Raw genomic sequence first — 12568 nt, 5'->3', positions numbered from 1 at the left:
GGAAAATAGATTTTCACCAGCTGTCCAATAATGTCAAACCAACCCACTTAACATGTCTGTGAAAACGTAATATTAATCAGCTGAAATATAAATGCAGCTTTGCTTTTATTCTAAGAATTTGCTACAGATTCAAAAAAATGTTTTCACCTCATTATATCTTAGACACACAATTGCACATTTTTTCTTAACTAGTGATTTTTAAATATTCCTTTCATGCAAGTTCCCTGTCGACACCTACATAGAAACACAAACTATAATATCATATAATCCTTTCAATTGTTCAATAAACTGATGGTTCTTTTTTTTACCAAGAGCATACCTGCACCATTTGGCTCTGCATCCTACAATGCACTATGTTTATCTGGGTAACACATATACATGGACGGTGTCCAAAATGGCGCACTAGTGGACTTTATAGCAAATGGCTGACACCCGAGGTAGTCCACTATATAGGGAACTAGTGAACCATTTTGGCTAAAATCAGCAAGGGCAGCTACCACTCCACCCTGCACTGCCCTGTTTGACCAATCAGAAACACCCACAGACAGTCAGACTGTCAGGTACACTTTCCCTCAGACACTCGCTCATTCTCATTGGCCCACCACATCCATGTGACTCACTTTGGTTTCACAACCACAAGCTAGGTCCACCCTAAATAAAACACACATACACACACACACGCCTCCCAGCTGATTCTTGCACAGAGAGGTCAGTCTGTCACTGTCACACCAAGGGTCAATCCACACAAACCCTGCCCTTGAAATGGTCACATGATCTCCAGCATAATGAGGAGAGTGCAGAGACAATGTCTCTGGCTGCGTTCTGTTCCCCTCACCAGCTGGGAAGCATCCTGAGTGCATGTCTGTCTGTCTGTGTGTCTGAGTGCATGTCCGTCTGTCTGTCTGTCAGAGCGAATGCCTGTCTGTCTGTCTGTCAGAGTGCATGTCTGTCTATCTGTCTGTCTGTCAGAGTGCATGTCTGTCTGTCTGTCTGTCTCTGTCAGAGCGCATGTCTGTCTATCTGTCTGTCTGTCAGAGTGCATGTCTGTCTGTCTGTCTCTGTCAGAGCGCCTGTCTGTCTGTCTGAGTGCATGTCTGTCTGTCAGAATGCATGTCTGTCTGTCTGTCTGTCAGAGTGCATGTCTGTCTGTCTGTCTGTCTGTCCATGTCAGAGCGCATGTCTCTCTGTCTGTCTGTCTGTCCGTCTGTCTGTCAGAGTGCATGTCTCTCTGTCTGTCTGTCTGTCAGAGTGCATGTATGTCTGTCTGTCTGTCAGAGTGCATGTCTCTCTGTCTGTCTGTCTGTCAAAGTGCATGTCTGTCTGTCTGTCTGAGTGCATGTCTGTCTGTCTGTCTGTGTCAGAGCGCATGTCTGTCTGTCTGTCTGTCTGAGCGCATGTCTGTCTGTCTGTCTGTCAGAGCGCATGTCTGTCTGTCTGTCTGTCAGAGTGCATGTATGTCTGTCTATCTGTTCAGGGCATGTCTGTCTTTTTTTTTTTTACTGTATAAAATTTCCTACAATAAGATACATTACACTGCACATTATGTAGGTATGAACTAAAATATGAGAAGGTGTAATGATTATTACTTGTTTAACACAAATGGAAATTATTAATTCATTTTTGTTTTATGTTAATATTACATTTATTACATGTTACATTTATAATGACGAAAAGAGATTTTGTTCCAAAATATTGTATTAATAATCAAACTGTTTAAAGCAGTGTTTCCATGATTTGTGACAGTACTGTACTGTGGGAATTACAGTTTCATCCTGACAATCCCAGCTAGTCCCCACAGCGCCAGCACGCACGCACGCACAAACACGCACACACACATGCACGCACACACGCACACACACAAACGCATGCACACACGCACACACACAAACGCACGCACAAACGCATGCACGCACACAAATGCACGCACGCACAAACACGCACGCACGCACGCACGCATACAAACGCACACACACAAACACACACGCACATGCACGTACGTATGCACGTAAGCAGGTACACACAAACAAACACACACACAAACACACACGCGCACACACACACACACATACACAAACAAACACACTAACACACACACACACACAAATGCACACACACAAACACACAAACGCACGCACACACACACAAACATACACACACACAAACACACACACAAAAACGCACGCATGAACACACACACACGCACACACACACAAATGCACACATACACACACGCACATATGCATATACACAAATGCACACACACAAACACACAAACGTACGCACACACACACAAACACACACACACAAGCACACACACAAACACACATGCACACGCACGCACGCACACACAAATGCACACATACACACACGCACATCAGCATACACACATACACGTGTATATATGCACACACATATGCACTCATGCACATACACAAGCATGTACACACACATACACACACACAAACACACACACAAACGCACGCACGCACAGAAATGCACGCACGCACGCACACACACACACACACACACACACACACACACACAAACAAACGCACACACACAAACACACACGCACATGCACGTACGCATGCACGTAAGCAGGTACACACAAACACACACACAAACACACACGCGCACACACACACACACACACACACAAACATACACAAACAAACACACTAACACACACACACACACAAATGCACACACACACAAAAACGCACGCACACACACACAAACACACACACAGACGCACACACACTTGCTCGCGCACACGCACACAAATGCACACATACACACACGCACATCAGCATACACACATACATGTGTATATATGCACACACATATGCACTCATGCACATACACAAGCATGTACACACACATACACATGCGCGTGCGCGTGCCACACACACACATATATATGCATACACACGTGCAAACACACACACTAGCACACACACTATTTTAATCTCGAACTGATTTGGAGTATTTCCCTGCAGTAAGAATGCCATTTTAATAGACAGTCATTTCTCTCTATTGAAATAATTTAAACGCAAACCGAAACATCCACAAGGCATTTCCATCTCTATGTCCCTGAGAACGATGCAATGACATCCTGCACACACACGCGCACACAGTGTAACAGAGATGCATGCAGAGTTGAAAGACACTGCAACATTAACCCCCTCAGCCTCCCAATCAAACAGCCCCCACCAGCTCCCCAGCCCCCTCCCTCCCCTCTGCACACAGAAACAGACGAGTACTCACATATGGCCCAGCCTACGGTCCATAGCCCTGCTGAGCCTGGGTCAGGACTGAGAAGGGAAGAGACTGCAGAGACGTCAGGGTACTGCAGAGCACGCGCTCACACACACGCGCATACACACACGCTCACGCACGCGCGCATACACACACGCTCACATGCATGTCCTGCTCATTCACACTTTCGCTCAGTGGTACAGCACAGTCAGCTGCCTGTGATGTAATCAGCATCAGACACGCAAGCCAACGCCAGCGGGGTTTGAGAGCCCGAATCCAGCGGCGCATGAGCCTCGCAACAGCCCTGTCCTCACAGCCCTGCCTCAGGACACCCCACACCATTCCACACCTGCCATTCTACTCATAATGCACCGGGCTGCCACTCACCCCCCTCTCCTCTACAAGCTGTGGTACAGCCCAGAGCAGTGACAGATGATTGGCCATTTGGTCTCCATGGAAACAGGAAGGAGGTGTTAAAGGCAGATTCATTTATTTGTTGTGAAGTGATATTGTTTCTGTCTCTAAAGCACACATACTGACTGGCCTTTCAGGATGGATGTCCAAAGACATCTAAGCTTCAGGGTTCACTTGCAAAAGAGATGTCAATCTCAGTGTGACTACCCTGGTTAAATAAAGGTTAAATAAAAAGATAAAATAAAATAAATGACCTGCCCTGACTCAAACACATATAGTTTAAAACACACACAAACACACACACAAATGAAACACTGCAGCAACAAAAATATATGATAATGAAAACACGATGACATATGAAAAGGAAACATTATGAAAAATAATTGAAATATAAATATTATACATAATGTTCAGAAAAGCAATTTTGCTTTTTAAATATCTAATATGTGATTCAAATAATATAAAAATAATTCTTTATTAAAGAGACTTCTTTTTTTATACAGTCATAAAGACTACACTTCCCAGTACATTAATAATAAATAAATAAGTACATTAATCATAGACGCTCCTTCGTGATTGCATAACAGCTGATGAGCAGATCAGGTCTTGCATGAAAGCAGTTTTGATTTTCTTGAATATATTGTCAGATGCAAACATGGCCAGTAGCACTGTCATACATGTATCATGTTGCTGTTTTCAGACACACAGATACACAGCAAGATGATGCATTATGTAACTAAGGTTACGCTCCATAGGGCTGAACCAGTCCAATACACAACCAGTCCAATACACAACATGCTCCACAGCACTGAACCAGTCCAATACACAACCTGCTCCACAGCACTGAACCAGTCCAATACACAACCAGTCCAATACACAACCTGCTCCACAGCATTGAACCAGTCCAATACACAACATGCTCCACAGCACTGAACCAGTCCAATACACAACCAGTCCAATACACAACATGCTCCACAGCACTTAACCAGTCCAATACACAACATGCTCCACAGCACTGGACCAGTCCAATACACAACCAGTCCAATACACAACCTGCTCCATAGCGCTGAACCAGTCCAATACACAACATGCTCCACAGCACTGAACCAGTCCAATACACAACCAGTCCAATACACAACCTGCTCCATAGCACTGAACCAGTCCAATACACAACGAGTCCAATACACAACCTGCTCTATAGCGCTGAACCAGTCCAATACACAACCTACTCCATACCACTGAACCAGTCCAATACACAACCTGCTCCATAGCGCTGAACCAGTCCAATACACAACCAGTCCAATACACAACATGCTCCACATCACTGAACCAGTCCAATACACAACATGCTCCACAGCACTGAACCAGTCCAATACACAACATGCTCCATAGCGCTGAACCAGTCCAATACACAACATGCTCCACGGCACTGAACCAGTCCAATACACAACATGCTCCACAGCACTGAACCAGTCCAATACACAACCAGTCCAATACACAACATGCTCCACAGCACTGAACCAGTCCAATACACAACATGCTCCACAGCACTGAACCAGTCCAATACACAGCATGCTCCACAGCACTGAACTAGTCCAATACACAACCAATATACAACATCATCCACAGCACTGAACCAGTCCAATACACAACATGCTCCACAGCACTAAACCAGTCCAATACACAACATGCTACATAGCGCTGAACCAGTCCAATACACAACATGCTCCACAGCGCTGAACCAGTCCAATACACAACCAGTCCAATACACAACCTGCTCCATAGCGCTGAACCAGTCCAATACACAACATGCTCCACAGCACTGAACCAGTCCAATACACAACCAGTCCAATACACAACATGCTCCATAGCACTGAACCAGTCCAATACACAACATGCTCCATAGCGCTGAACCTGTCCAATACACAACATGCTCCACAGCGCTGAACCAGTCCAATACACAACATGCTCCACAGCACTGAACCAGTCCAATACACAACATGCTCCATAGCGCTGAACCAGTCCAATACACAACATGCTCCATAGCGCTGAACCAGTCCAATACACAACATGCTCCACAGCGCTGAACCAGTCCAATACACAACATGCTCCACAGCACTGAACCAGTCCAATACACAACATGCTCCACAGCACTGAACCAGTCCAATACACAACATGCTCCACAGCACTGAACCAGTCCAATACACAACCAGTCCAATACACAACATGCTCCACAGCACTGAACCACTCCAATACACAACATGCTCCATAGCGCTGAACCAGTCCAATACACAACCAGTCCAATACACAACATGCTCCACAGCACTGAACCAGTCCAATCCACAACATGCTCCACAGCACTGAACGAGTCCAATCCACAACATACTCCACAGCACTGAACCAGTCCGATACACAACCAGTCCAATACACAACATGCTCCACAGCACTGAACCAGTCCAATACACAACATGCTCCATAGCGCTGAACCAGTCCAATACACAACATGCTCCACAGCACTGAACCAGTCCAATACACAACATGCTCCATAGCGCTGAACCAGTCCAATACACAACATGCTCCACAGCACTGAACCAGTCCAATCCACAACACGCTCCATAGCGCTGAACCAGTCCAATATACAACATGCTCCACAGCACTGAACCAGTCCAATACACAACCTGCTCCACAGCACTGAACCAGTCCAATACACAACCAGTCCAATACACAACCTGCTCCACAGCATTGAACCAGTCCAATACACAACATGCTCCACAGCACTGAACCAGTCCAATACACAACATGCTCCACAGCACTGAACCAGTCCAATACACAACCAGTCCAATACACAACATGCTCCACAGCACTGAACCAGTCCAATACACAACATGCTCCACAGCACTGGACCAGTCCAATACACAACCAGTCCAATACACAACCTGCTCCATAGCGCTGAACCAGTCCAATACACAACATGCTCCACAGCACTGAACCAGTCCAATACACAACCAGTCCAATACACAACCTGCTCCATAGCACTGAACCAGTCCAATACACAACATGCTCCACAGCACTGAACGAATCCAATCCACAACATGCTCCACAGCACTGAACCAGTCCGATACACAACCAGTCCAATACACAACATGCTCCACAGCACTGAACCAGTCCAATCCACAACATGCTCCACAGCACTGAACCAGTCCAATACACAACATGCTCCACAGCACTGAACCAGTCCAATACACAACATGCTCCACAGCACTGAACCAGTCCAATACACAACATGCTCCACAGCACTGAACCAGTCCAATACACAACATGCTGAACCAGTCCAATACACAACATGCTCCACAGGACTGAACCAGTCCAATACACAACCAGTCCAATACACAACATGCTCCACAGCACTGAACCAGTCCAATACACAACCAGTCCAATACACAACATGCTCCACAGCACTGAACCAGTCCAATACACAACATGCTCCATAGCACTGAACCAGTCCAATACACAACATGCTCCACAGCACTGAACCAGTCCAATACACAACATGCTCCATAGCGCTGAACCAGTCCAATACACAACATGCTCCATAGCACTGAACCACTCCAATCCACAACATGCTCCATAGCGCTGAACCAGTCCAATCCACAACATGCTCCACAGCACTGAACCAGTCCAATCCACAACCAGTCCAATCCACAACATGCTCCATAGCACTGAACCAGTCCAATCCACAACATGCTCCACAGCACTGAACCAGTCCAATACACAACATGCTCCATAGCGCTGAACCAGTCCAATACACAACATGCTCCACAGCACTGAACCAGTCCAATACACAACCAGTCCAATCCACAACATGCTCCACATCACTGAACCAGTCCAATCCACAACATGCTCCACAGCACTGAACCAGTCCAATACACAACATGCTCCACAGCACTGAACCAGTCCAATACACAACATGCTCCACAGCACTGAACCTGCTCCATAGCGCTGAACCAGTCCAATACACAACATGCTCCACAGCGCTGAACCAGTCCAATCCACAACATGCCCCATAGCACTGAACCAGTCCAAAACATAATGTGCATTAGGTCACTTGTTTAATGATTATGTTAAAATAGCATGCCTGAGTGGGTGGGAAATCACTCATCCAGTGTATTTGAAATGTTAAAAATATGATTTTATTTTTATTTCAGGCAAAAAATGTGTTCCTACAGCTCTTGAAACAATTACAGAACCAAATGGAAGATGTGGTGCTATATTATAAGGAAATACTAATAACCCTAACAGCTTATTTTCCTGTAGAACATTTGGTACCGATCTGAATAAATGATGAAATTCTCATGCACTTTCTAAACCAGTCCAGCAGATGGCAGTGTTCTTACATGAGTGTAATGATGCAGTGAACATAAGAAACGAACAAGCTTTTCTAAAATTTGACCTCATATTCACAAGAGAGGTGGGCAATCTGGACTGGAGAAGGAGCCTCTGGTTCCCACTCCAAGAACTGAAAACACAGAGCATGTATTCTGCAGCATATCGATTTGCAGTGAATATAAACACCTGTACAGTGTAGAATACTAATGTGTGCCTTGCAAGGTCCGCAATAACCTCCCCTCCCCCTGTTCACATTAAAACCCTCTGCACGCACATCCACATCCCTACAGAACAACGCACATTCTTACAGCAGTGATACTAACAGAAATAACTACTGTCATTAATACTACCACATGCACTTGGTTTCCTTGGAAACACTTGATGAATTGAACTGACTGAATTTAATTTTCACCACACACAACACACCATGATGCTGCTGGGAGGCTGGAAATATTCCTGATTTAGTGGTCACAGATAAAAAAATCAGTTAGCTGATGATTAGTGGCATTATAATTGGCTTTTACAAATTGACCAGTTGGTTACCGTTTGATACTAGAGTGACAGCACACACTGTAGCAAGTAGCAGTAGCATGTAGCAAACACATTAGCCGCAGCAGCAGCAAGAAACTCGCAGGACTCGAGCAGGTAGTAGTAGCAGCGTTTAGTGTTAAGAGTCGTAGGAGGCAGCAATAGCAGTGCCAGTAGTAGGTAGCAGAGGCAGGTAGCCTAAGCAGTAGCAGTAGCAGTATCAGGTAGCAGATGCTACACACTTCATCATCTGCTACTGCTACATGCTACTCTTCACTTCTAACCCTGACACCTGTACTTCTACAGGCTGTGGGGTACTGCTACCTGCTACATGCTACTCTTTAGTTCTAACCCTGATATCTGTACTTTTACAAGCTGTAGGCTACTGCTACCTGCTACTCTTTAGTTCTACCCTTCCATTTACCCCTGCTACCTGTAGCCTACTGCTTCAGGCTGTAGGCTACTGCTACCTGCTACATGCTACCGCTGCCTGTTTATTTATCATAAAACAGCACACATGACCTGCTGTAGACAAAGACATGTCCTCACTGTCTGGCTATAGCCAGCACCCCGCATTTTGAACTATGACAAGACCCTGGATTTCCGCTTGGTGGTATATCAGCAAATGCACCATGCAGTCCCTCCCAGTGCACTGGTGAAGGGGGGGGGGTCCGTCACTTTAAAGAACCCGCCCCAAAGCTAACATTAGGACCTTTAAAGAACCTGCCCCAAAGCTACCATTTGGACCCTTAAAGAACCCGCCCCAAAGCTAACATTAGGACCTTTAAAGAACCCGCCCCAAAGCTAACATTAGGACCTTTAAAGAACCCACCCCAAAGCTACCATTTGGACCCTTAAAGAACCCGCCCCAAAGCTACCATTAGGACCCTTAAAGAAGCCGTCCCAAAGCTAAAATTAGAACCTTTAAAGAACCTGCCCCAAAACTAAAATTAGGACCTTAAAAGAACCCACCCCAAAGCTAACATTAGGAGGCTGTTAAAGATTTCCTCTTAGGATCCCACCTTCATTTTCAATCTGATGCTGGCCTAGATGTTAATCTGAGTTCAGTTTTCATGTCTTAAGACTGGCATGACCTCCAATTTGTCATAATGAGCCATGCCAGGTTTAATAAAGATCACAGAATCACGAACACTTGCTTAGTTCTCATTCCTCTTTCTGTCCTTTTCTGAAGAATGATGTGACTGAGTGTGTACCTACAGTAGGTATGCTACAAACCGTTTCACACATTTACACACTTGTAGTTACTTCTTCATCTGGATGACCTTACCTTAATACCTCACAGATCCTGGGTTGCACCATGAAGAATGACATGGGGGGGGGGGGGGGAGCAGGGAGCATATTTCTGGAAATACTATGGGTGCAGGTGAGTGTGTGGGTGTAGTTGTGTGTGTGTGGATGCGAGTGTGTGTGTGTGTGTGGCACTGAAACGCAGGATCGACTTCATTAATAATAAAATTTTCATTGGGGAGGATTGCCAAACCACCATTCACCCCCCACCCGCACTCATGGCACCCTTATGCGCCCCCTCCCACCTTTGAAGCTGAAATTATGCCAGTGCCTCTGCTACACTGGTCTCAGCACAGCTAAGGCTCAACTTGGCTAAAACTCAGATTCTTCGCTTCCTACCCACGTCCTCCCCCTGCTGGACCTGTCCTTCACCCTGCTGGGCCTGTCCTTCACCCTGCTGGACCTGTCCCTGTCCCCCCCCGCTGAACCTGTCCTTCACCCTGCTGGGCCAATCCTTCACCCTGCTGGGCCTGTCCTTCGCCCTGCTGGACCTGTCCCTGTCCCCCCCGCTGAACCTGTCCTTCACCCTGCTGGACCTGTCCTCCCCCTGCTGGGCCAATCCTTCACCCTGCTGGGCCTGTCCTTCGCCCTAGACGGCACCACAAACTCGCCCTCTTCATCTGCCAGGAATCAGTGGTGCTGGACAAACCGTCCCTCTCCAAGAACGTAGTGGCAGTTTGCATGGCATCCAGACTCGGCCTGTACAGCATCTGCTCAGCACATCTCTTAGCCTAGGTGCTCATCTCCCACCTGGACTACTGCAACTCCCTCGCTGGCCTACCTGCCTCCACCATCAGACCTCCTCCAGAACGCTGCTGCTCACCTGATCTACAACCTCCCTAGATTCATGTCACTTCCCTTCTCCTCTCCCTCCACTGGATACCAGTATCAGCTCACACCAAATTCAAAACCATGGTGCTCATCTATCAGGCAGCTAAAGGGACAGCACTGTTATATATCAAAAGATCATCAGACACTACACACCTACCAGATCCCTTCATTCTGCTACCCCAGTGATAGAATGAGCTTCCCACAACAGACAGAACAGCAGAAACCCTGCCCATCTCCCAACACAGTCTGAAGACTCACCTCAGCAGACTGCACCACAGCTCCCCTCACCTGCTCTAGACAACCTTCCTTTTTCCCTTTAACTTCCTTTTGAATAATGTTTTATTGATAACGAAGTAAAGATAGGTTACCCGAATACCTGTCAAAGGGTAAGCTACTTTCTTTAGTTAAAATACAAATTGTAATTTTTTAGGATAACAGTACACTTATTGATTATTAATGGGCTTATTGGTGGTATCATATTTTTGAATTCCTGAGATTTGCACAGATGTTATCTACTTCTGTATGTTGCTCTATACAAGAACGTCTGCTACGTGATTGTAATGTAATGTAATGTAATAAGGCCACAGGCACCTCTGGAACAGTCAAGTTGATGACAAACATTCCCCAGTAGTAGGAGTGGAAAACGGTTCTATTTACCTCTGGAGCACGTGCTATGCAAAACTACTCTTGGAAGCTGCGCGCGTCACTATACAGACCTGAGTGTCGGTTTTTACTTGCAGCTTCAGCACGTGATAATGTGATCGTAATTCCGATTGTCTGCACGAATCATTTTAAAATTGGGGAGTAATCATTAGCGCAACACTTCGTGCAGTTATTTCAAGGTTTAGAAACATTGTTATTTTCTACCTACATGGACCAGTTTGCAGATAACACGTAAAACTGTGGGCTCGGGTTAACATTTAATATCCATAAAAGTTCTGATCAATACATCTAGTTATATGGTGTTTAAAACGACAAAATTCTGTTTTCAAAGGGCACAGAAATGCAACAGTGCATAGAAAACAGACGAAAACTATGTTTTGCTAATTTCTGTTTAACCCAACAGAGTAGGCGATTAGCGAAGACGATAGCCAACGATATAAAGACAGCATGAGTTTTACAGAACCTACAACCCCGTCGGCATTATAATCATTGAATGACGGATCAGCGGTCTAGTCAACGACGCCTCCCCGCAGCCTGTAGCGGCAAGGAGCAGAGTCGCAAACATCACGTCCCCTCTCTAGCTTGACGCTACACATGGGCTTTTGGTCCCGAGCAGTAATTCGTTAATAGCCAACCTTTTAACATCAGCTCTCTGATGTAATAGAATGACTAAAAAAATGACTCACTTTCCCTGAATCACATGTTCGTTTATAGCTCCTAATCTGGGGTGAACGTTGCCTTGTCGTAGGCTGCATGTCGCCAGGTGTCGAAGGTGTTTGTCTGTCAGACATGAATTCTTCCGGCGTAGCACGCACAGTTGCAGCTCAAGCTCCCCAATCCGTTTCTCTTGCTTTTTTAGCAGGTCCTGTTGCGTGTCAACGATTCGGTTGAGCTGCTTTAGATACTCTGCAGCCTTGCTTTGGGTTGCGATCGGGCAGTACATCTCACCGTGCCCCCGGCGTGTCCGCGTTTCCGCTCCGCTCCGCTGCCTCCGGCTCCACGGCTGACTCTGGCAGATGTGCCAACTCCGCTAAGCCATTGTTTACGCTCGGTGGAGGTTCACAGAGCTCGGGTGAAGTTACCAGACGTTCGTCTGCAGATGCACGCACTTAAGAGTCTCTGCACCACAGCTCTCTTAGACAGAGGAATGGGTATCCGATTTAACCCTTTAATGATAATC

The 12568-nt window shown here is 46.1% G+C and overlaps 1 protein-coding gene across 3 annotated transcripts in view; it reads right to left on the bottom strand.

The window, feature by feature from the left end:
- Nucleotides 1-12545, bottom strand: part of LOC135235123 (IQ motif and SEC7 domain-containing protein 1-like) — a 27850-nt gene extending 15305 nt beyond the window's left edge. Inside the window, exon 1 of one of the 3 annotated variants that reach the window (XM_064300328.1) lies at nucleotides 12337-12545. Coding sequence is in view for 1 of the 3 variants with exons in the window: in XM_064300326.1 (XP_064156396.1) it covers nucleotides 3268-3290 (23 nt within the window). In the remaining 2 variants the exon portion in view is untranslated. Of the gene's footprint in view, nucleotides 1-3267; nucleotides 3890-12074; nucleotides 12178-12336 lie in introns of those variants that run through there. The other 2 variants (XM_064300327.1, XM_064300326.1) reach the window with 2 other exon arrangements.
- Nucleotides 12546-12568: the final 23 nt, after the last annotated feature.

This window comes from Anguilla rostrata, chromosome 11 (genome assembly GCF_018555375.3).
Source record: "Anguilla rostrata isolate EN2019 chromosome 11, ASM1855537v3, whole genome shotgun sequence".
NCBI lineage: Eukaryota > Metazoa > Chordata > Actinopteri > Anguilliformes > Anguillidae > Anguilla > Anguilla rostrata.
This window is presented reverse-complemented; position numbering and strand designations above follow the sequence as displayed.